Source organism: Sphaeramia orbicularis, chromosome 1 (genome assembly GCF_902148855.1).
Source record: "Sphaeramia orbicularis chromosome 1, fSphaOr1.1, whole genome shotgun sequence".
NCBI lineage: Eukaryota > Metazoa > Chordata > Actinopteri > Kurtiformes > Apogonidae > Sphaeramia > Sphaeramia orbicularis.
Window position 1 is genome coordinate 30,802,543 of NC_043957.1, and position 26,023 is coordinate 30,828,565.

General features: G+C 37.4%; 1 protein-coding gene across 1 annotated transcript; it reads left to right on the top strand.

Annotated features, from left to right (window-relative positions):
• Positions 1-7,388: 7,388 nt before the first annotated feature.
• Positions 7,389-24,919, top strand: slc25a10b (solute carrier family 25 member 10b). The gene is made up of 11 exons (XM_030144898.1): positions 7,389-7,912; positions 14,906-15,025; positions 15,964-16,078; positions 16,168-16,216; positions 16,840-16,881; positions 16,958-17,001; positions 17,079-17,149; positions 19,532-19,624; positions 20,417-20,494; positions 20,620-20,676; positions 22,794-24,919. Exons 1-11 carry the CDS (start codon positions 7,823-7,825, stop codon positions 22,893-22,895), a joined length of 861 nt encoding a protein of 286 aa, XP_030000758.1. The 5' UTR covers positions 7,389-7,822; the 3' UTR covers positions 22,896-24,919.
• Positions 24,920-26,023: the final 1,104 nt, after the last annotated feature.

The window sequence follows — 26,023 nt, forward strand, 5'->3', positions numbered from 1 at the left end:
GTTAAACCTCTATAGCCTACTTTTATTTATTTATTTTTTTAGTTTATTTTACCTTTATTTAACCAGGAAGTCCCAATGAGATTAGGAATCTCTTTTGCAAGGGAGACCTGGCCAAGGTAGCAGCCAAGTCCAAATAACATGAAACACATACATGATAGACAATGAACAATAAAAAACAATAACAACTATTCAACCATTATGGCATCAAGAAAAACAGTGACATTCCTCCTTCACTGCATTCTCCATGATACTTTTAAAATCATTAATAGAAATCAATATATGTTTATGTTTACGCATTTGGCAGACGCTTTTTTCCAAAGCGACTTACAGGGGAAAACCAATTAAATCACTCAATCAATCAAATTTTATTTATATAGCGCCAGATCACAAAAAAGTTATCTCTTGACATTTTATATATAGAGTTGGTCAAAACCAGACTCTAAGTCAATTCTACAGAAACCCAACAGAATCCTCCAGGAGCAAACACTTGTGACTGGTGACAGTGGCGAGGAAAAACTTCCCTTTAACAGGCAGAAACCTCGAGCAGACCCAGACTCCTGGAGGATGGCCGTCTGCCTTGACCAGTTGGGGTTAAAGAGAGAGAGTAGAGAAGGGGAAAAAGAGAGAGCGATAGAGATAGGGACTGGGGGAGAGGGGGAGAAGGGGGGATTAGGGGGAGACACATGGAGGCGGTTGAGGATAAGTGAGTGGTGATGATGAGGGCAGGGAAGAGGCCGGACCACCGCAGCAGGTCCAGAGATAATCGTGAAAGAATCTGTGGTTGTCCTGGGAAAAACCTTATTAGAATATTTAAAATGGAATGTTTGAAAGTGCTAGGACAGGAGGTGCTCTCGGAAGAGCTGGGTCTTCAGGAGCTTCTTGAAGATAGGCAGGGATGACTCTGTTCTTGTAGCACTTGGTAGAGCATTAGGCTACAATAGGCTATGTAATTTTACAGTTTTTTGAAGATGATTTAGCACCCATGGTGCATGGTAGGAAAATGCTGTTTTTCCAAAGTCTGTCAGAACTCGAGGTCAGAACTCTTCTTGAAACATATTTTAGAGTCATTCATATTTGTATAACTCTTTTCTTTTTTTTCCTTAAAGAAAATAAATACATAGAATACAGGGTCTGGTTCTTTTTCTATTTCAGTGTGGGTCTCTTAGTGTATTTAAGTGCGTTATTATTTAATTGTCATATTAAATACTGTACACCTGATGACCTGACATACACCGAAGGTGTCACTAATTTATTTCCCAGAACCACAGATGACATTCTCCACATATTTTACTGTAAAATCAGCAGAATTGTCCTTAACTTTGCTGAATGATGACATTTTGTTTAAAATCACTGAGTAAAACCAGAGATAGTTCACTTGGGGGCAGCAGATACTAAGTAACAGAGGATTACGCTGCCAAACAGGGAGTGCATTACAGCAGCCTCTCTGGACCAATGAGTCTCAGAGCGCTATCTAGAGGACCACAGATGTAGTGGTTAGATTTCAAGAGATGTTTTTTTTTGTCTTTGAACCTTCCGGTATCCCACTCAGAGAGGCCCTTCGTGGCCACTGAAAGTGTGTCATATATGTATAGTGCCATGGCAATGTCAGTTTTTTTTTTAAATATATACATTTTCCCCCATTTTTTGTATCTCATTAACTTTAGCCATAAACAAAGCAGCCAAATTCTCATAACTGCCATATTTTTTTTAACCCTTTAAATTTCCTGTTTGTAATGCAAACAAGCCATATTTACCTCCGCCAAAGAGGTTATGTTTTTGCCGGCGTTGGTCTGTCTGTCTGTGTGCAAGATAACTCAAAAAGTTATGGACAGATTTGGATGAAAATTTCAGGAAATGTTGATAATGTTTAAATGATTAAATTTTGGTGGTGACAGGGGGACTGATCTGCCTTGGCGGAGGTCTGTGCTCTCCGAGTGTTTTCAAGTTTTTTATGCTAAAACACATAAAACTTTATTTTTTTCAATACACTAAATAAAAAATTGGATTACTTTTTTGCAGCTTGTTATCAATGATTAGTAATAACATTGGTTAGTATGTTTTTTTTCTAGGTCAAATGCTAAACATTAAAATGTGTCACTGTGCATTTTTTTTTTTAACTCACTTTGGAGAAGGGTGCTAGTGTAGCAATTTTCCATTGTTTACAGTGTGCTGATTTTAGTGGCTGGGTCAGGATTAAAAATCATGCAATTTTTGAATTATGAGCTAATATGAATTGTGAAAAATAATATGACCTTTTAGAACATGATGCGCAAAGTGTGCAAAATATGCTCACACAAAGTTTAAACATATATTCCTTTATATGTAATGAGACAACATGGATGGTTGCTGGAATGAAATGTGAGCCTTTGCCAGTTGAAACTGCAAAACAGATATAATTATAATATAGATATTGTCCACCCCCCCTTGTTTTTTTTTTTATTTTACTTTATTTTGATGATGAAAAGTGGCCCTAAAGATATTAAATGGTGAGCACCCCTGCATTAATGTCAGTTAGCAAAAGAATAACTTTTATGTCCAACCTTAAAACTGCAAATATTAATAACAATATGAATGTCATCAGGATAGTAATGACAAAATTATAGTAATTTGTCAATTGCTGATACTGTTTTTACATAGTAAATGACATTTCTGTGGTAAAATCTGCTTTCTTCTGACAGTTTTTCATTATATCCATGTTGGACATGGTTGATTCAGCCTCTGTAAGTCGTTTCATGTTACCAACACACCACAGACTTCCAGTGGAGATGTTCAATTCTACAGTCTACACAGTGTAACACACCTGCAAGTCTTCTTCAGATTAACTGCTTTTGGTTGAGGTGTTACTGCGAAACTGTAAAAGCCCTGTCATTAGACTGAACTGTTTTCATTTGGCTCAGAGTGATACAGAGTGTATGTGGGAACACAAGTCAACGGTGACACAGCATGGTGGAATGGAAACAGCCAAGGACAGGAAGATACCCACCAGTGTCCTCATGTAGCCATGTCAGCAGCTAACTCTGCAAAATACTGAGGAGCAGATTTATCTTCCTTTAAGGCTGCAGTGCAGATTGCAGGATGCATGTACAGACACTGGGGGGGGGGGGGGGGGGGGGTCCATCGGGGTCAGGTGGTTGGACTGTGACCAAAGTTCAAGGAACAAGTCTGTGATGTCCCTGAACAAGGCCTCTGCTATCTAAACACTGCAAGTCTGCAAGTCCATTTTCAGTGGATAGATATCTTGTCTAAAAAAAAACACGTTTTCACTCCATTATATGCAATATTTATGTTTCCTTACAGATCAACTTTTGTTTTTTTTCCAATGCAAACTGAAACCATTTATTACTAATATAGGAGACTGATATTTAGAACTGATATACAACATCCATCTTTGCTGAAATGTGTTGAAATCATGCTTGAAAAGAAAGCATGATTAAATGATATTTCAACAATATCTACTGGTACTTCAGAACTGAGTAGATTATTAGCCACAGGTTATAGCATATAAATAAATGTTCTCATTTAAGTGTGGACGGGTGATTATTCATGACATGTCAACAGTCAGATAGAGATAGCATACACAGAGAGGTATGCACCAGAAACAAAGTTAAATGTTTTTAAATCCAATCATTTAATTGAAAGAAGTGGAACTCTCAGAGAGAATTCAGTGCTCAGCCCTAACTTATTCAGTGACTGGCATCATTAGAGCTGTCTGTCAAATGCATTTATTAAAAACACTGAAACTCTTAAAGTTTGAAATTAGACACAGGCATATATGGTAAATGGGCTGAACATATGGGTCTATCCGTACTAATCTGCATTACATTTTGGTGTCCCCGTTACACGGTAACATGTACAAAACACATGTTACTGCGTAATGGGGACACCAAAATGTGATGCAGATTAGTACAGATAGACCCATATATATAGCGCATTTTCTACACCTTCATGGTGCCCAAAGCGCTTCACAATTCCTCACACACTCATACACCAGCGCCTGCTGCCACACAAGGCACTGCCTGGCCTAGCAATTTAGGGTTCAGGTCTTGCCCAAGGACACTTCGACATGTGGACAGTCGGAGCCAGGATTGAAACAGCCGACCCTTTGGTCATTGGACGACCCACTCTACCAACTGAGCCACAGCCACCCTGGACTGACTGATAATTTTATCAGTATCTTAATTAAATCATTGATTATTATTATGGTGCATCACACTGAACAAACACCTCCATTACTTTTTTGGATTCTCACTCCGTTACCATGAATGAATGTCTTTTAAAACTGAAATAAAAGCAAAAAAATTAGATTTGTTTTATTTTTTGATATAATGTACTCATATTAAAAAAAAAGTGTGGTATGTTAAATATTTGCACTTTCCTCAAGGAACAGCACTGTTTGGTATGTTTTCCAAACCTTGAATAACTGCTGCATATTTTTCTTCACTCTGTTACTTTGTCAATGATTATAAATTCTGTTTTTATAAAATATTTGGTTATTATTCCTTAATGGCATGTTAAAGTACTTGCTTAGACCTACGGATTGAGCTATTATGGTTGCTGCTAAATAAATTTTTAAAAACAGATAAGGAATGATTGACATTGCTGCACAGTGCTTTCTCACTCGCTTGGCCAGGCCCATGTGTTCTCTGATGAACTAGCAATATGTCCAGGGTGTACCCACCTTTGCCCATAACCGGAACAAGGTTATAATAGTTTTGGATTTTTCATTATTGTTTAGTTTTATTTAGTTTTGACTTTTTTTTCTCTAATTCAGTTACTTTTAATTTGTTTTTAGAACAGGTTTGTACGGAAGCGGTTTGCTAGTTTTTATTAGTTTTCATTTTTTTTCTAAATACTTAGTTTTAGTTTAGTTTTAATATTAATTTTAGTTTTGTCGTATCTTTAATCTTCTTTGCCATCGTATTCAAATAAATAAATAAGTAGAGTGGGGACAAGAAGACGACTAAATGACAAGTGACGAGAAGTGACGGACCATGAAGTGTCGTATGGTGCTGATAGCTAAAATTGCTAGAGCGAAATAAATTGCTTTCATATCAATCTGACATTGACAAAGACGAAAACGAAAGGAATTTTATCCATAATTTTTATACGTTTTAGTTAGTTTTGTAAGCACACAATACAGTTTCAGTTAGTTATCATTTTATTTCTTTTAATAATAGTTTTTATTTATTTCAGTTAACGAAAATGGTTTTTCAATTCTAGTTTTTGTCATTTCGTTGGTTTTCGTTAACGATAATAACCTTGAACTGGAACAGGCTCAAACACCCCCACAACCCTCTTGAGGACCAAGAAAATGGATGGATGTAAAAGCTAGCGGTATTACAACTAAACTACAAGACACACTCAAGGAAAAAAGAAACGCACCATTTTCTTGATTTTTTCTGAAATATGACAGTTATTGCAAAATTGCAAACTATAATGAGTTCAGTACTATTCTGAGTCAAAATGAAGTGATTGTTTTCCTGGTTCCGGTTGATTGATTTTGATTAGCAATAAGAACTGTATTTTTGTATTCCTCACCCATGTCTGCTCATGAGTGAAACTCAGAGATGAATTGGACCTCTCCTCAATTGTGCACAACCATTCCCTATAAAAAGACACTAAAATGGAGCAAAAACACATTTGTCCACAATGCCATGACTACTGCAACCAGAGAGAGATCGGGCTATTGCCGGCCAAAACCTGTCACCGAGATGTGACAGCCGATTGGCACGGTCCTGTGCAGCGGCTGTCACACACGGTTGACCAGATCTGGGACGGTTGTTGGAGGAGCCGGTGGTGTGGTAACGCTCAGCAAGGCGTACAATGGTAAAGTGGTGGACTCCAAACACCCTGGCTACGGCCCGTCTGCTCTGTCCAGCTTGAAGCATGCCAATGGCCAAATCTCTCTCAGTAGTCGTGGCATTGTGGACAAATGTGTTTTTGCTCCATTTTGGTGTCTTTTTATAGGGAATGGTGTTACGCCCCGGCCTAGGGGTTCACCAGGGCGAACATAATATGCTCTACTTTTGTCCCCTCCCAGCTCCCAAACACACGTCAGTCGAAACTAAAATTCACAATGTTTATTATTATTATGTTTTTAAACAACTAAAGGAGGGTTAGGGGAGGGCGCGGCTAAAACAACAAACAAAATATCTTCTTTACCAATCAAAACTAAATTACCTACTTCAAAACAAATTCAAGAAATAAAATACAGAAAACTTACCTAAACTCTCTAATAAAAAACAGGAGAAAACGGGAAAATAAAAGAGCCGGCCTCCCCTACCAGAAAAAGGATCGAATTTAAAAAACATCTATTTACAACTATATACAATCGAATTGTCACAGGAACACACGAAGACTGGTGGTCACACACACAGAACACAGGACTGAGAGCTGGCAGGAGGCAAGAGAGAGAACGAACTAAAGATCAGTGCCATTTTTAAAGGGGCCGGGCAATCATGCTCCACCAATCAGCATCCTGCAACACAAACCGACACAAAAAGGGCACAGCACACCTACAGGATGGGAGAGAACACACACACACTAAACAGAAACATATATACATACACATATAAATGGACAAATTATGACCCAGGGTCATAACAATGGTTGTGCACAATTCAGGAGAGGTCCAATTCATCTCTGAGTTTCACTCATGAGCAGACATGGGTGAGGAATACAGAAATACAGTTCTTATTGCTAATCAAAATCAATCAACCGGAACCAGGAAAACAATAATTTCATTTTGACTCAGAATAGTACTGAACTCATTGTAGTTTGCAATTTTGCAATAACTGTCATATATCTGAAAAAATCGAGAAAATGAAAGTGGTTCGTTTCTTTTTTCCTTGAGTGTACTTGGGCTTTGGCTTCATTTTGGAGCTGAGGTCCCTGCCCTTTGCTCACATCTAACATCTAATCATGCATCAAATTATGTAAGATGTTGATTTTTTTCTATTTATTCTATTTCAGAGCCTTAATAATGTATTTTTCTGGAACTTCCTCCAGCTGTCTCAGATGTTGGATCAAACAAGCCTCCAAAATCTCAAGTGTCCCTTTAAGTAAATTCCACCCCACATGTGTCAGCTGTCAAACTCTAAGCTCTGAGGCTCTGCTCACGCTATTTTAACAGAGGACTCATAAAACGCACTATATTTTATAATGCATGTGTTTATTGGGGTCTAAGTCGATGTGACAAAGTATGCGTAAAAGTTTGTGTTGGTTTCCTGTTAGCAGAGATCACAGAGACAGTTCCCATTGTGACAGGCTGGGATCTGTTAGCCTCAGACAGTCTACTATTGTGTTCTTAAAGAGACAGGGTGCATTTATCCAGTTTGTAGAACGCACACAGGATGGTGTCTCTTTAAAAGCCGCATGACAGCTAGTGTGGTGAAAGTAGGGTACGTGTGCTGCTGTTCGGTACTTTTTCACTCTCATAGCCCGGTGCTGACCTTTGCTTCTCGGTCCACTTGGCTTTGTAGGCAGCTCCGTAGTCCTCACAGTCAATTGGCTGCTGTCCCCTCCTCTGTCTTCACGCGCTTCCTATTACGCAGCGCATCGTGGCCAAAAAACACTGCGCGCACAATCGCACGCGCACATTATGTGGCGTGAGTGCGCGCGTCCTACCGCTGGAGCCCAAAGTCCTACCGGTCTGCAGTCTTTTATTGGAATGTGTACACATTAACAAGGTTATCCGCGTCCTGAACACCACAAGTTACTGCCAGCTGCGCCGTGCTGCTGCAGCCGGGAAGAGGACGCACAGAGCGGGCAGGCGGCGACACGGGACTCGGAGGAGGGATATCGGTGTTGCATCGGCTGAGCCATGACCGAGAAACGCATTTCGCGGTGGTATTTCGGTGGGCTGGCGTCCTGCGGGGCCGCCTGCTGCACGCATCCTCTGGATCTGATTAAGGTGAGGGGCTGGGGAGGGCTGAGGAGGGGCGCAAGGCCCAAACAGCTGCCTCCGGAAAACACTGCACCTACAGTAGGTCAGATGGAAGAATGCAGTCTGCTTCCAGTCTCCCATATGGCAGAGCTGCAGTGGCCCAGTCCACGGCAGGGCTGAGGGTGGAGGTGTGGACCAGCCTGACATGAACAGGACAAGTTTAGGAGGACGGTGAAAAAGTCATAAACAGTAAAAATAAATGCTCAATTAGGTTTGCATTATACCACAACCAGAGTGTTCTTAGCTGACCCTTGACATTGACTGTGGTGGTGTGTTCACTTCACTGTCAGTCTGGGTTTGTGTTGGTGTTTGTGCCACTGACAGTTGGGCTTTTACATGTTGATTCTTGTCAGTCTTCACCTCACTGTTGTGCTCATCCCTGCACAAATCTGAACTCACTGTACTTGCAGCCTGTTGAACACATTCAAGGCTCCATCCTGGATCCCAGCTGTTATTCATCAGTTTTCACCTTAGATCAAATAGAAAAGCTCTAACTTGAAAAGGTGAGAGCGTCTGCAGTTGCTGCTGCATGATAGTGAAACGATGTGCTGTTATACATTAGATATGTCCCAACTCCCTTATTAAACCTGGGTTAACCCATAAAGACCCAGTGTCACTTAACAAATGAATTTTTCTCCATATTTAACCTTTCATAAGTGATTTATCACCATTTATTATAACAGTATCTTCTTTATTTGGCATTTTTTCAGTGAAAATCACTTATTTTCCTATGTTCAATTTACTGTTCATGTAGAAGTTCATAAAAGCTCAGAGTAAATTCAAATGTTATTACAACAGAAACAGAGAAAACTGAAGAAAAAGTGATTTTTTTCAGCAAGGATATCATTAACTGAACATAAACCCAGTGTCTCCATCCACTGTCATGGATCCAACTCCATGGGTTTTACTGGTGAATCAATGTTGTAGAAGATGACAGTGTTTCCACGTTCACTACAGAGCCTCTGCATGTCCAAAAGGGTCATATGTGATGACCGTGAAAGGATGAGAAAATGCATTTAACACCAATTATTTACATGGATTGATGGGATTAGTGGTTCAACAGGTATTAAACAGAGTACATCAGTAGATGGTTTTGGTCACTGGTAGAAGTTTGGGTCTTTTTGGATTAGACATTTATTTTCATTTGCCTCTCTGGCCCACTGATCTTTTATTCAGTTGTCTATAATATGCTATTAGTAGCAGAAGTAGTACTAGTGGAAAATTTGTATTTTTTCCCTATAAATAAAGCTTACTTGGAGTGAGCAGTCACACATGATCCTCACATCACTAACTGGCCCTCAGGAAGTCACGCAATGTGTAATTATGGAGAGGATGCAGACAATTACCACATAACAGTAGTTTATAGTCCTTTATATCCACCCAAACATCAGAGTTTACTGGCGGTGCCACATAAAATTATGGTTCAACTCTGACTCAAACTGTAAACTATAAAATGATGGGTGTTGGAACTGCCTCCAAGGCCTCAGTGTTCCTTGTGTAATTTCTTTCTTCAGTTGTTTTCAGAGGTGTCAGCTTACGAAGTACAAATACTTTGTTACCTCACTTAAGTAGAAATTTTGGTTATCTACACTTTACTGGAGTGATTATTTTTCATCTGACTTTTTACTCTTACTCATTACATTTTCACACAACTCTCTGTACTTTCTACTCCTTACATTTTAAAAATAGCCTTGTTACTCCTGTTTCATTTTGGCTTGTTTTCATTCTGGCTTGTCATTGTTCAAATAAAAAAAAAAATATATCCAGATAAATTGCGCCATCCGGATAGAGTAAATTTGATTGTAGTTGGATGAGAAGTATAAACATATACCATTCTGACACCCTATTAGTTTGTACGTGCGCACCTGAATTTTTGCACCATTCCAATACTTATATTCAACTAGTCATCATATTTTCCGCTCCATGGAACACATGTTAATGCTCAGTAGTGCACAAATATGGTTCTTACATTTGCATTGGACTAAAATGTGTTCATTTTCAATGGGCATATATGCAGCTGAAACAGGTAGACTAGTGCATCCCAAATGTTTCAACATTAACATTTTAATGTAACATTATAGTCATTATAGCCTGTAGAAATATGTTTTTGGGGAGGTGGGGTAGTGCACTATAGGCCCCTGTGGCACCGCCTAAGCTTTTGTCCTAATAGCATTTTTTTCCACTTGCTTTTTTTCCCAGTACTTTTACACTTTTACTTGAGTAAAAAGCTTGAGTTGATACTTCAACTTCTACAGAAGACTTTTTAAACCCTAGTATCTATACTTCTACCTGAGGAATGAATGGGAGTACTTTTGACACCTCTGGTTGTTTTACCTACATCTGTAGCTGTTTCCTGTGTAAACTGTGTTACTGTGTGAGATGTAATTTTGATAACATTTCGTTTCCCAGAACTGACAGGGTTTGGCGTGTGGCTTTAAGCAGAGCAGGGCACTCACAGTGTTGTCAGAAAACAGCAACATTTTGATAATGGTCTGTGGGTTTAGAATGCAGAGAATAAAGTGGCCATATGTTGTGAATAATTCTTAATTTCTGTTTTTAACTGATAAGGTAAATGATAAAGATAAATGAGTAGAGAATGAGTTTGCTGTTGCTTTGTTTTCAGTGATAAGTGTAAGAAAGAAAATTGTGGTTCAGATATGGTTAGTTTTTTTTGCCATGACAACAACCTGTGGAGGAGTTGTTTTATTGTGACAAACACTGCTTTAAATAGAAGTCTCAATCTGAGACACACAAACAGGAATCTGTTTTTGTGGTTGGTTTAACTTATTGGATGGTTCTCTGGCTGTAACGCACATATTTTGGATGCAGTTCTTGCTATTTTATCATCAGTTTGTCTGAGGTTTGAGGAGTGAGAACTTATATTTTTGACACATCTAAAGTAGAAAAACTGCAAATGATCACATGGAGTTGAATTGTTGATTCAACCTCAGTGTTTCATTTCAACTCCCAAAGAATGTGTCACTGTCTAAATGGTTCAACCGTATGTTACTCTGTATGTGGTCACATGGTTTCAGACCAGTCAAATGGCTGAAGTGTTACTGAAGTTAAAGGTGACAGGATAGGTCATTTCAAAGGCTGCACACATGGGTAAGGGGAGGTCACATGGGGTCTCTCGGTCACCAGTTAATATTAATGGAATCCTGGTCAGTGGCATGGACTATGGTGGACTATATTTACATGTAATGAAAGACTTTGTATTAGCAGATCATATATTACCTGTTACCACACTAAAGGCTTAGTTTGCATTGGAAATTCATTTTGTACAATCACAGTTGGCAGGAAGAAGACAAATAACTGACAAATTAAAGTTACTCCTGATAAATCCTCACTCATTAAGAACATTTTTACAGAAAATATTAACTGCCTTGCTGTAACTTGGCTTATTTTTAATGCTTTTCTGTAGGGCTGTGTATGGGCAAGAATCTGGCGATGCGATACAAATCACAATACTAGGATCATGATACGATATATCACGATATATCATGATACTGTTGAAAAGGCAATTTTTTGTTTGTTTCTTTTTTTTTTTAATGATTATTTCCTTGAAGAATTGAATTACAGCAGAAATATGCACAAAAACTAAACACATTTTTATTTGATCAGAACAGGATCTAATGATATATCACACAATTTTGCTGTATTAAAACTTAAATTATGTTTTACAGACATTACAGTTTAAGATCCTGTTCAAATGTTCATATTCTGTTAGTTCATAATTAACATCATAACATTATTTTTGTGCAATCCCAACAAAGGAACTAACATTATTTAATAAAAGAGTGTTAAAAATAATCATACATAAAATATAAACAAAAAAGAAAAACAAAAATGAACCTACATAATATCTGCATTTGAATAAATACCTAAAAATATCAATACAGTACTTTTTAATATCAATACAGTATTGTGAAATGAAATATCGCTATATATTGCAGAACCAATATTTTCTTACATCCCTACTTTTCTGTCACTATCGAGTGCACTAGACTGTTTTTAAGGTTAAAATGTCAGTGGCTTTGTCTTATTATCCTCTTATCATAAAAGCGTCTACATTTGAAGTTGTGCAATTTTTCAGAATGAATATGTGAATATGGCTTTCACAAGGAAGCAAGTCTCAACCAAACAGGGTTATTACATGTCAAAGGTTGCTCGAGCTTGTTTTACAGATGTCCTCTTTAAAGATTTCCTGCACGCATCTATTACACCATAAAAACACATGCTTTGTTATTGTCCTAAACTAGTACAGCTGAGTTCCTCATGAAGATGTGTATCCCCTTTCTTAAATGGTTTGCTGTTCCAAGAGGAGCGACACAATGTTTCTTTATTTCTTCAAGTTTACAGACTGATTTTTTTGGGAAGCCTGAGTGACAGCTAAATGACTTTTTGTCAAGAAAAAAAAATGTGTAAAAGGTAAAGGGCAAAAACAAAGTAAAAGATGAAATCAGACACATAAAAGATGCAATGACAATTATGACTTTAAAGATGCAGAAAACAAAAACATAAAACATGGGTATTTATGATTTGGTTAGAACATTACAAACACTTTAAAGTCAGTTGAACATTTTAGAAATCACACAAGCACAAGCCGGCAGAACATTTATACAGTTATAAAAGGCTAATAAAATGTTTGTTCAGTATCTAAATATGCAAAACAAAAATGTATCACAATAAATATAAGTACCAAAATATAAAAATATATTGAAATAATGAGAAAGATACTTTCGCACCAAAAATACATTGATATCTGGGACTTTGTACATATCTCTATTGTGAATGATTTGATGGCTATGTGGTTCTGTTATGTTTTTTTTTTTTTTTTTCCCAGAAGTGAAAGATTTTCACTCGTTGGGTTTCTCCTTTATAAACATTGACATTTCCAAATAGGTATACACTCATCTTTACAAGCAGTAGTATGCACATATAAACTCCACACGACCACTGCTGACACAGAAATGAATGCATTTATGATGTGGCATCTTAGGGCAAAAGACACAGAACTGATAAATAGGTCAGAAGTAACTGGTACAAACATATGTGACTATCTACACACATAGAACAGACTATCTACACACACAAACACTTGTGAAATATTTCACCAGGGTGAAAATAAGTTGCCTGGGTAAAAGCTTTACAATGAGGTCAAACAAATCCTGTTAAGCACTTGGCTGTATCAGGTCAGCGCTACAACAAAGCAGTCTCATGGTGTAATAAATGTTAACACATGAGAGGAAATCTTAGAACAACAGCTCACATTTCACCACAGTATGTGTGTGTTTGTGAGTGGTTCAAATGTCATTGGCTCAATATCTCAATATACTGACAACACATTTTTGCTAAACACTTGTTCCTATTATCACAACACTAAGAAAAATACCATAACACACTTAATACCTTACACACGCCAGGCAATGTGCTCTTTATATTTAGTCTAATCATATAATAATATCCAACACTGATTTGAATGGACTAGCACAATATCCATGAGCGCTTAACCTATAATCTATTATATAATAAATTCTAAAGGTAGATTTCATGTCTATATTCAGACTTTTCCATGAACACTTAGCTGCTTATATTTACCATTTAGTGATAAACAAAACAGCTAACTGTAGTTGCTGTAACAATATTCTTGCTCAACATCAAGGCTGACAAACTGTCCTTAGTATTTACCTCAGTCAGGGCGTGTGCAGGTCTTGAAAGTCTTAAAAAGTCTGGAATTTTGAAATGCTGCTTTCCAGACCTTGAAAAGTCTGGGATTTTGTGTGGAAGTCTTAATAAAGTATGGAAAAAAAGTTTCTCTCAGCTGAATTTTACAGTATTGAAGGCACATAATCTTGTAAGATAAGAAGTACATGAGGAAAGCATATAAAAACTTGATATGGTTTGGCTAACTGGTCAGTACTGGAATGATTCTAGTGACACTTGTTTGTGTGATATTCATGCACTTTTGTGATTTTCATATGTTTTGAAAACGTTTGTCAGTAAAACAATTTACTGTGAATTATGCATTCATTCACACATTTATTAAAATTAACTTTTCTCACTACACACAACAGGTACAATCTCAACCAAAAAAGTAGCCACGCAAGTATAAAAGTACATGAAGTCAAAGTTTTGGGGAAAAAAATAGCAGTTTTGAAGAAGTCTGGACTTTTTATTTGGATAAAGAGCAAACACCCTGCTCAAAGTAATGCTTTGTCTGTGTTGTAATCTCATGTTGAGTTCGTCTTTTAGATGTGATCAGATGGTAGCCTGGTCCACCCAAAAATGAAAGACTGATGAGAAATATATGAAGATAAAAGCTCAATGTAATAAGAAAATATGATGATCTCACAAACTATCTTGAATGTTATGTGAACTATTAGATGTGCAGAAGTCATTTAAAGATGCATTCCTTTTTAGTGTGAATGTTAGTACTTAAGATCCCATAGTTTCTCTATGGACACTCTAGACAGAGAAAACTATTAAATAAACATTAATAATGAAGGACAAATAAAAGCAGAGTGTAGATATAGACTGAATATTATACAGATGTGATTTAAAAACAGACAAATTGGCTTAAGTGAAAATAATTTGTTTTGTGTTCTGAATGAGAACAAACGCTGCAGTCTGAAGGACTCAGTGGCCTTTGGGCTCAAATACTGATTAGATCAAAGTAAACTAGCTGTGTCCGTTTACCTATGGGTTAAACAGAAGATACATATGGACCCCAGCCAGGTTTTACACCCGCTGACTTCCTTCGACAATGATAACACACAGAGAACCTGTATTAGCATTGCTTATTTTTAAACATGCACTATGTGTGCCAGAACTTTCAGGTCATTTGAAACAGGGACCATGGTTTTAAAATATCCAACCAAAAGACCCATATTTTATCATTTACATCAATGCTGTGCTTGATTTTGGCAGTGACATTTATTTGTATTCATGCCTTTACAGGTGCACCTGCAGACGCAGCAGGAAGTGAAGAAGAGGATGATGGGAATGGCCATTCATGTGGTGAAGAATGACGGGGTGCTGGCTCTTTACAACGGCCTGTCTGCTTCTCTGTGTAGACAGGTCAGTGTTTTTTAAGCATCTAGGACTCCACATCAGAACACATTTTAGTTTAGGGCTTTTGAAACATGCTGTGATTGAAGTTGCAACGGTCATATGCAATTCCAACTCATGTCATGATTTTCATTCACATAAATGATGTGCCCACAGTTTCATCATAAACTTTAGCTACCAACCTAGAGGTGTTAATTTGAAGAGCTAACTCATTAACATAAATAGATTAAAAAAAAATAATCTAAGCAGTAAATGGTTATTACAGCTGTCAATCACATATCTGACCTCCTCCTACCTGTCTCAAAACACTGATGAAGCCACACACTCACACAAACACTCTTCCTTCTTCCTTCCTACATATTTTATTTGTTTTCATTCCCCTTAATACTATTTGTTATGTACAGAGCTGTTTTGACATTGTGACACTTATTGACAGCTTTATATTTGTTAGAAAGATTTGTCTTTGGAGAGATGTAGACTGAAAATGTATCTGAAATTGTATTCTAAATACAAAGATGTATGGGTTGTATTAAATCTAAAAAATCTAAATAAATAATAAGTAAAAAAAAAAACAAAAAACAAAACACTAAGTGGGCAAAACCTCCTGGGTCACTGGGTCAGTATTTGTTCTGCGTCCAGGAAACCCAGTTCGTATGACAGAATTATTGCTTCCTGTCAGACCAGACACCAGCAGACACCTCAGAATGAATATATTGTGTGTGATGGTCTCTGAAATTTACTGTACATCACATGAGTCTGTGAATGAAACGGACAGTTCAACATCACTGGTGGGAGAAAAGGTTATTTCATTGAACAACATTGATCCATAATCAACCCATGTTGCTCTCAGAAGTCTGAAGGACTGACTCGATGTCCTTTGGCTCCCCCTCGTGGCAGAAAGACAAAAGTTTAATTTAGTGACGTGGACTCCTCTCTCCTCTCCTCAGATGTCCTACTCCCTCACCAGATTTGCCATCTATGAGACAGTGAGAGACATGATGGGCAGCACAAACAAAGGCCCCATGCCTTTCTACCAGAAGGTCCTGCTGGGCGCCTTCGGAGGTGAGAACCCACACTAACACAGAGACAGATGTCCTCATGCTGGATCACCTGTGGGGATTTGGGTCACAGCAAAATGTCTCTGCCAACAGGTTTCACTGGTGGTTTTGTGGGGACTCCAGCAGACATGGTGAATGTCAGGTAACCTATGTCTGACTGACGGTCTTTGAATGAACTGATATTATTAGTGATAAATAGAACAGAAAGTGGTATTTAATCATTTTCTAAAATTTACTATGACAATCAGACATGTAACCTGTCTGTTTTGTTGTAATATTAACAGGCTTCCCTACTACCTACAATTTATATTTGTATTTATTTATTTAGTTACAGGACAGTGTGTATTGGCATTAGCTACAAAGAACAAGATGAATGCATCAGATTTAGCAGAGAAGCTTATTTCCATCTGTTGTCCTGGACAAACGACTAACACAACAAAGTCCTAATATACTGAAAAAAAACTGTTAAACATGACAGATATAGGAAAGTCTGCTCAGATTGAATGACTTCAGCCAAATACATAAAACAGTGGTACTTCATTTAATTAATAATTCTTTTTTTTTTTTTTTTTAGCAGATAATTCACCCTTCTAAATGCTGCTTATTTATTGATGCCATTTGATAATACAGAAGAAAAAATGGAGCAAAATCATGAACCAATGAATCATTCATACCACTAAAAATGCATTTGTAGTTGTCCGGCCCTATTTACGTCTTTAGTTATATGTTGGATATAAGTGATATGGACTGTTTTTTTGCTTTCAGGATGCAGAATGACATGAAACTACCACCAGAACTGAGGAGAAAGTGAGTGTTTTAACTTGACATTTACAACAGAGGCTCTAAATCTCCCCTTTAAATAACCTTTTATTTTTCCTTCCAGTTATAAAAATGCCATTGATGGGCTTTTCAGAGTCTTTAGAGAAGGTAAATGTGAGCAGAATGGATAAAGCCGAGCCCACGGTGGGACATTGTGTGACCTCTGTCCTGTCTTTTTCTTGCAGAGGGACTGAAGAGGCTGTTTTCTGGAGCCACCATGGCGTCCAGCAGAGGAGCCATGGTCACAGTGGGACAGGTAAGTCCCACCACTGTTCTCACATGTAGACTTCTGGTTATTACCATGGGCTTTTCTCCTACCGTACAGTATAGGAGGAAATTAAGATCAGTACTTGTTCTTTATGTCGCTTTATTTCTTGTTTGTTTTTATTTTACCTCACTAACACATGTTCAGTCCTTTTTTTTTTCAACAATATGTTTAATGAGTTTTCAACAGGAATATTGTATTATATTATTATTTCACGTATTCAAATAATTGTACCGGCACGGTAAATGTTAAAAGTAAAATTGAGTATACATACAAAGCAGACAAAAATAGGTGTTTAATACATAATATATTATCATATGAATTATTAAAGCATCATTTAGTTAACTGCATTGTAAAGACCAAAGTAAAAAAAAAAAAAAGTGTTCATCCTTTTAGAGCAAGCCTTGTTACATATAACACTGTTATTCCAGCCACACTTGAAGTGTTAGAAGAGGCGCAGATTATATTTGTACTTATTATGTTAACAGTGCAGTGTTACATATGTGGATTCTTATATTAGTACAGCAAAAAGAACAAAAAAACCCTCTTACTCAGACTCATCCTGGTTCTGTGTCCCTCAGATTGTTTATAAATGGGCCTCAAATGCTTAGAAATTTGCTTTGTTTGTCCTTAAATGTATATGTAATTTTTTCCAATAGTAAACAGACATTTCCTTAAGCCATTGTCCAATACTTGGTCAAATTGGCTTGTAAGAAACATATATCTATAAAGATCTGTTCTCTACATCTTATCTCATGTCCCTCTGGACAGACACAATTTAGGTTCCATGTCAATATTAATTGACAGAATTTCCTGCACTACTATTACTGCCAAAATTCCTGAATTCTTGGATATTTATTTTTTATTCCAATCCATTATTATTCTATAATATTTCCTGGGTTTTTCAAGTTTCTCAGGTGTAAAATAAACCCTCATTATCCATTTTTACTCCAGATTCTGTAAATGCATGTTAGCGGTCAGAGCCTTTTCCAGTCTTCAACAGGTGTTTCCACCTGTAAATCCCCCTTCTTCTATACTTTTAGTTTACATTCAGAGGACTCAGGGTATACTTAAAGTACTTTTATTCCCAGAAATACATTAAGCAGGTAATTATTACTCACATTCTAATAAATGTCAACTTTATAATCTATTTATAAGTAAGTCATACGTTAACTACATTAAAGCTACACTCATTTATCTTTGCTGATTGAATTTTCGAGATCAATAGCCTACTTGTTCAAGATGGTTCCATTAAAGTGTTGCATAATGTATTATCCAGGATCCCCTAAAGCCTAGACTGCCCTTTACTTGGAGAAGTGTGCATTTGGAAGCGCATCCAAAGGAAAACAACTTCAGAACTAAACACTGATGAAACTGCCGATGGACAAAGGATTCCTGGTGATGTTTAGTGACTGTACTTTAGGAACCTTATATTGGGGAAAAAAAATCAAACCAAAACTTTATCTTCAGTTCATTACAGTCATTCACAACATTGTATGTTGTGTATTTACATTCGACAGATTTGTGAGTCAATAGGTGGTTTTCCATAAAAGCATTTAATATGTATTTTGACATTTTACACTGTTTATTGAAAAACAAAATTACAACTCTGAGGGGATTTTTTGCCTGTTATCACAAAAAGCTAAATGCATAAGAGGAAATGGAAACACGTCTTCTGATAATATGAACATTTCACTCACATTGCATATTAAATACATTTAGGGATCAGTTTACATCTTTCCAGATATTCCGGTAAAGTGTGAAAACGTGTGGTACAACAGTATGGACTCATGAGGAGACCAGTTTATTCTTCTGTGTCATCAATGAAAACATCATGATGGAAAACACTAACAGAGCACTCTGCTTCTTCTACTCTGTTTATTAGACCCCTGTGTATTTCACCCATTTTACCCCCATCTACTGCTGACCCCATGCAGTCCAGTTAATCTGTCCAAACCAGTTCATGTACATACTCCACATTTAGGTTTTATGTGACTTTTATAAAGTTTATTTTAAATTCACTTGACATTTTATGGACACCCCACATCAAATCAATTTTAAAAGGACAAAAGAATAAAACAGTAACAAAAAGGTGTACTATCAAACAATAGGCCACAGCACAATAAGATATAATATGATAAAAAGCATTAAAGCTAATAATAAGAGATCTGTGCCCGTTGATGACACCCACTGGAAATTAAAAATGAACTGAGATCATATTTGATAATCCAAAGTCAGCTCACTCCTCACAGCAACTTGGAAATGAACCTTTACCAAGCCGGTGAGATATTAAACATGTCAGTGCAGAGTTTAGTCATGACCATTAAAATGTCACTAATCTCCTTTCTCTCCACTTATTTGTTCTACTTTCAGTTGGCGTGTTATGACCAGGCCAAGCAGCTCGTGCTGGGGACAGGCATAATGGGAGATAATATATTAACTCACTTCCTCTCCAGTTTCATTGCTGTGAGTTTTCACTGAACCAGTGAAACCGCTGGAACAGTTAAATGAGAGGTGTCAAACTCATTTTCTTTCAGGGGCCACATTCAGCCAAATTTGTTCTCAAGTGGAGCAGAGCAGTAAAATCACATAATAGCCTATAAATAATGACAACTCCAAATTTTTCTCTTTGTTTCAGTGCAAAAAACCCCCAGTAAATTATGAAAATATTTACATTTGCAAACTATCCAAACAAAAAAAGATGTGAATAACCTGAAAGAAAATGAAATTTCTCAAGAAAAGTAAGTGCAATTTCAACAATATTATGCCTTAACTTGACATTTATACATGTGCATGAAACAAGCACAAAACATTACTTTCAGGCAGAATATTGTTAAAATCGCACTTAATTTTCTTTAGACATTTGAGATTGTTCAGGTTATTCACATTTTATGGTTAAAGGATAGTTTGTTAATGTAAATATCTCTATAATTTAATGTTATTTTTTGCACTAAAAGAAAGAGAAAAAATTGGAGTTGTCATTATTTATATTATTTACACATGATGTAATATGTCTTTCACAGTAAACCAAGAAAAATAGTTGGAGTCATTATTTATAGGTTATTATTATTATTTTAATTAAGATCACAACTGGGCTGTATGTGGCCCCTAAACTAAAATGAGTTGGACACCTTTGACTGTTAATATCTTCAACGTAGTTTTTACATTTTGTAAATTCATCCTGTCAAACATGCGAGGTGCATATTTGACACCCTTGAGTTCGAGACTGTTTCCTGATCTAAACTCTGTTTAATGCAGGGAGGCTGTGCTACATTCTTGTGTCAACCTCTGGATGTGATGAAGACGAGGCTGATGAACTCAAAGGGAGAGTACACAGTGAGTGGATTCCCTCTTATGCCACTTGTCATTATCATGTTTAATCCTCATCTTTGTCTTTTTGCTCAACCATTTTTTCTAATTCACACAGGTCATTCAATCCCACTGTGTCTTGTCTTTTTCAGGGAGTAACACATTGCCTTCGGGAAACTGCCAAACTGGGGCCTTTGGCATTTTACAAGGTTAGACACATACCATAAACAACATTGTCGTTTTATAGTGAATTTTTTTTACATAGGTTGTTGAATATTACGCCACCCCCTGAAGGAAGGCAAGGGGTATTGTTTGCGGTTCGATTTGTTTGTTTGTTTGTTTGTTTCTTTCTTTGTTAACACTCTACCAGCAAAACTATTGGTTGAATTCATACCAGATTGGGTTTATAGATTGCCAGTGATGCAGAACAGATCTAATTACATTTTGGGAAAGGTAGGTTCAAGTTCAAATTTTTTATGAATTTTTTAAATCTTTTTTTCCTCCCATTTACTTATAATGGCAAAATTTCTAATGTCTATAAAAACACCAATTTTGTTTCAATTTACTTCAAACTTGGCACATATATAGAGGGAATTGATATGCTGACATCAGCACACACAGACATGATGACATCAGCTGGATCGATGCCAAAATAAGCTACAGTACATGCGAGGGGCGGGGTTTGTTGTGCCTGGCACCACTTGTTGTGCAGTATTACTGGATGCTTTATTTCCTGTAAATCTAAACCAAGAACTGAAGACCAAATTATGTTAACAAGTTGGTGCGTTAAACATTTGTCTTTACACTTTACAAAAAATAAATTATATAATTAGATGGTCCCGAGCTGTATATCACCCTGATATCACATTATAATGTATTCATAAATAAAATGCTGGACTACTGTTGTAAACATATTAAAAAGGTCATATTTCCAACAATTACATCAACACTGTGTATCCACAGACAGTATCACGCACTGAATAAAGTATAAAGCTCCTTATTTACACACATCTGTATTATGGTATCATCAAGCTTTCTTCTCTAAACAAAAACTCATAGCCAGATATTTTGACAGTCGGTCAAAATATCACAGTGTCCTTTAATCATCATGTGCTGCATCTGCTGATACTTTACATCATAGCTCTGTTAGCTTAACTCTGTGTTTACACAGAAAACAGCCACAGTAAAATCACAAATCACCCTCGTTTTCTGTAGTTTGTGTTGTCAGTAGCTTAACTAAAGATCTGTTTGGAATCGTTTAAGAAGGTCAGAGCTGTCATTGTTTAGTCTGATCAACAAACGGTGAACTTTGCACAGATAATAACATCATATTATAACTTTATACCTAATAAGCTTCATAATCAAACTCACCCGTGTAGAAGAAATGCTACGATTCCAGCATTAAACTCCATTGTTTTCATTCAGAGCTGTGTCCAGTGGTGAAAACTAGTACAGTGCTTGTAACTTTTATCACTTTGATACTTTCTTTGACTCTAAAAGTTGCTCTCATTCCATCTGGTCACTTTCTGATGCTCCGGTCAAAGGCCCCATGGTGTTATTTCCTCACCATGGGAGACCGACAGAGTAACTTACTACTCCCTTTAGTGGCTGCATAATTCCTCTGGTCCAGAGGTGTCAAACTCCGGTCCTCAAGCGCTGGTATCCTGCATGTTTTAGATGTTTCCCTCTTCAGTCACAGCTGGAAGCCATTCCATCCTTGTCATTCTTCTGCAACTAATGTCACCTGCCACAAGTGGGGATTCACCACCAGACCTGAATGGCCCTGTGGTGCAGTGGTCCAATCAACGGAACACATCTTGCATTGGTGCCCATTGGGTCCTCATTGCTCTGACCAAGACCTTCAGGAAGCAAATAGCACTGTCCTGGAATGGATTCGGCATTGGCGTGATAAGATATGATGATGATTCTTCTGCAGAGCTGGGTGATGAGCTGATCATTAATTGAACCAGGTGTGTTTGAAGAGGGAAACATGTAAAACATGCAGGATACCGGCCCTCCAGGACTGGAAATTGGCACCCCTGCTCTGGTCAGTTCATGTGAATACATTCGGTGCATGTCTGTACAAATCATTACATAGAAAACACATAGATTGATTACGTTCATCATGTCCTCCATTCCAAATGACTTAGAGATTTTAGAGCAGTAGAACTGAAGAAAGATGTTTGACCTGCTCCGCTGAAGGCTGAAGCTACTGTAAAAAAGAAACAAAAAACATATTTCCTCAATTCTACTTGTCTGATCACAAGGAAATCTCTCAGTCACATACAAAACACTCCTAACGGTCCACTACTCTGTTGTGTTCCAGGGTCTCGTTCCTGCAGGGATTCGTTTGATTCCTCACACAATACTCACCTTCATCTTCCTCGAACAGCTAAAGAAATACTTTGGCATTCGGATCATCTCCTGAGCACGCTACGTGTTCTGCCAGTCTTCACCCAGCCAACATCATCACTGCCGTTCACAGCTCCCCGCCGTCGCCCTACTCCTCATTTTTACAAAAGGAAAACATGCACAGCTCTGAAGGCTCATGCATGTTTCCCTCCTCCTTTTGCTCTACCTCCTTTCTCACAACTAGAAATGAAATCGGTTAATTGTGGAGGGATGTGTAAACGAACAACATATAATTCTCCTTCGTCAACAGTAGATCATCAGTTTAAAAGAGCAGTGCTATAAACACACTAGGATAGGATTATTAGAATCACCTGCCATCTCTAAGATTAACTTGTCATATATGTTATACATAGATGGTCACTTTCATGAACACTTATATGTGAGACAGGTGATGTGATTATGATCAGGGGGTTGATGTTAAGTTTAGAAGACCCCGCATTATTCCATTGTCATAATAGTGACACTAGATGTTTACCTAATTCCACATCACGTTTAGTGATTTGTATGTTTTAATCTCTTCAGTAGTCGAGTCCAATCCTTTTTGTTCAACACTTTCAGAGCCCATGAGTTTGTGCCAGCAAGAAGTTTTGATGATTTAGCCTAAGCCAAAATATACTTGAAAACGTGCGAAAAGACACAGTGTAGCCTTGTCATCAGTGCCATTCTGACCCGTCTCTAATATGTCCTGAAAGTCATTACTTAAACATGACTGAGTTTAGTTTTATGTGATGTTTTATGTTGGGACGCACAAGGCTGAGAGAGATTATAAAATAACAATTTGTCCCATGGCCAACACCAATGTGTGTGTGTGTGTTTTTTTTTTTTTTTAATTTATTACCCCTGTTATGCCAGGGAAACACGGTAATCTACAATATGTGAAAACAATTGCACCCTATTGAAGTCTTTGGTCTTTTATCATTTTTATTAGGTCGTCCAAATTTACGACGCAATCTTGAATATTAACACAACAGATAAAAATCACATTCCACTTCCATCGGTGAATACTACTGTATTTGTGATTGCCCACGTCGGTCAGCAAGGCCAGTACTGGCCGACTGGTGCATCCTTACTTTTATGTTTTCATAATAATTCCATATCAACCATTCCCATCATTAGTGACTGAATGTAACCAAACCTGTATTTTACTGTAATATTTAATTTTGTTTACTTTGTTTCAGATATTTTAGAACCAGACGTCAATATGTAGCAGGTTAAAAGTTGTCTGATTCCCCTTTACCTTATTTTTAAGATCTGTAATGATCACTGCTAAACCAAACATGTTAAGTTTGGAAACTGGCATGGGTGGGAGCAGATTAAGAATCCACATGCAGGTTCATATGACAGTGGCTCTTTGCAATCACACTCATGTTTTTTCTTTCAGAACCACTAAATGACTTTCAATCCTTTCTGTTTAAATAAAAAATGCCTGCTGCTGAATTTCCTAAGAAGCCTGTAAACCAACTACTGTACAGAAGAAGTGTACATGTAGCATCTCCATCCCTAGTGATACTGTGTAGTCTAGGTGAATGCATGTGAGACTTTAAGACTCAGGATGCTACTCTGTTTTTAGAGGCACTTTATTGAAACCCTGGACTCGTACTGACTAACCTGCTGCATAGGAACACATGCTGTATACTAAAATGTTTGTAGAGCTATAAATGATAATTAAGTTTTACATGTAAAATGGTACCACAGAGGTCTATGTCATAATGTTTGACTGTTGATACTTACTGTCCTATAGTAATGTTGTCTTTTTTGTTCAGTGATATTGTAGTTAAATTAGGTGTTCTCTGTACTGTGCCTACTCTGTTGACACAGACAAGTCATGTTGCCTTACAGTTTGCATCCTGCAGGGGGCAGTGTAGTAATGTCAACAATACTGACTGTGCTGAACCTGAGTGATGCCATCAAACTGTCCTAAAGATCCTGTATCCTTTAGCCATCATCATACTTTAAACAGGAGGAACCACAGTTCTGGATGAGTTTATATTTTGTAGATCCTTAACTAATCATTTTTGATTAAAAAGTACTAATGGGAAATATGTGTGTGTTTTTGTGATTCTTTGACAGTTTTTAGTGCAGTATGTCAGGTTGTGAGTAGGGATGCACTGATACAACTTTTTTCCAGATCAAATACAAGCAGGGGTGGAGTGGGCCCCTTTGTCAACCCGGGGGTTTCATGCTTAAACCGTCCCATCTTTTCCATGGAGGAGGAATTTGAATATATGAAACAGCCGCTAACTCTTACAATGTCTTTTCATTAGTTGTAAGTTCAGGTATATGTTGGTAAGTTAACAGAAAACACTTCACTTTAACAATATGTTTAATTCAAATATAAATCTAAAATGAAAATAAAATAGAAAAAAATGAAAGGGGGGGGGGGGGGCTATATATGTGATATCCTCTGAATTGTCATATTTCAGGACTGCTTGCTTTGTTTACAGAACATACTGTGTACTACAGTCATATTTCACAATATACACTTCAAATCTTAATTCACCCTGAAGCTTAAATATAAACATCAGGGCCTGAAAAGTACCAAGACAATCAGATAGGTCAACCTTTGGCCAACAGAAATTTGGATTCAAATCCCAGCGACTTTTTCAGCAGATTTTCAAATGGTTGGGGGGGTCCGGCATCGGAGGTCCGGAGGCAAATCCGCCAGGTTTACACTAAACTCCTCACTAGCTTCATTTTCTTTAACCTGGCCCTTTTGGCTCTACTGTCCTCCATCACCGCCCACTGACTCACACTACCGCTTCAGAAAAGATGACTCATGGGCCAAACCAACTGAAACATTTGGGAGAGAAGAACTCCGTCAGATGGTAGAACCCATCGAATCTATAGCGATGTAGGGGCTGCTCCTTCAAATAAAAGTTTGCAAAGTTTCAGGAGATACATAAAGACGAAAAAAGAGAGAACCTCAGAGCTGTTGAGGAAGAGTCATGTGTGTCTTTCTTCAATTCCTGCAAGAATATCAGCTTTGTGTTCAACTAAACAGGCCCAGGTTTCACACTGAGTAAGTAAATTGAGACTAGATTTGCATTATATTTCAATAAACATACTTTTTGTGACATTTTTGTTTGGTGTTGTGCCTTGTGACTTTTTTAAATGTTAAATATGTGCCGTGGTACCAAAAGGTTG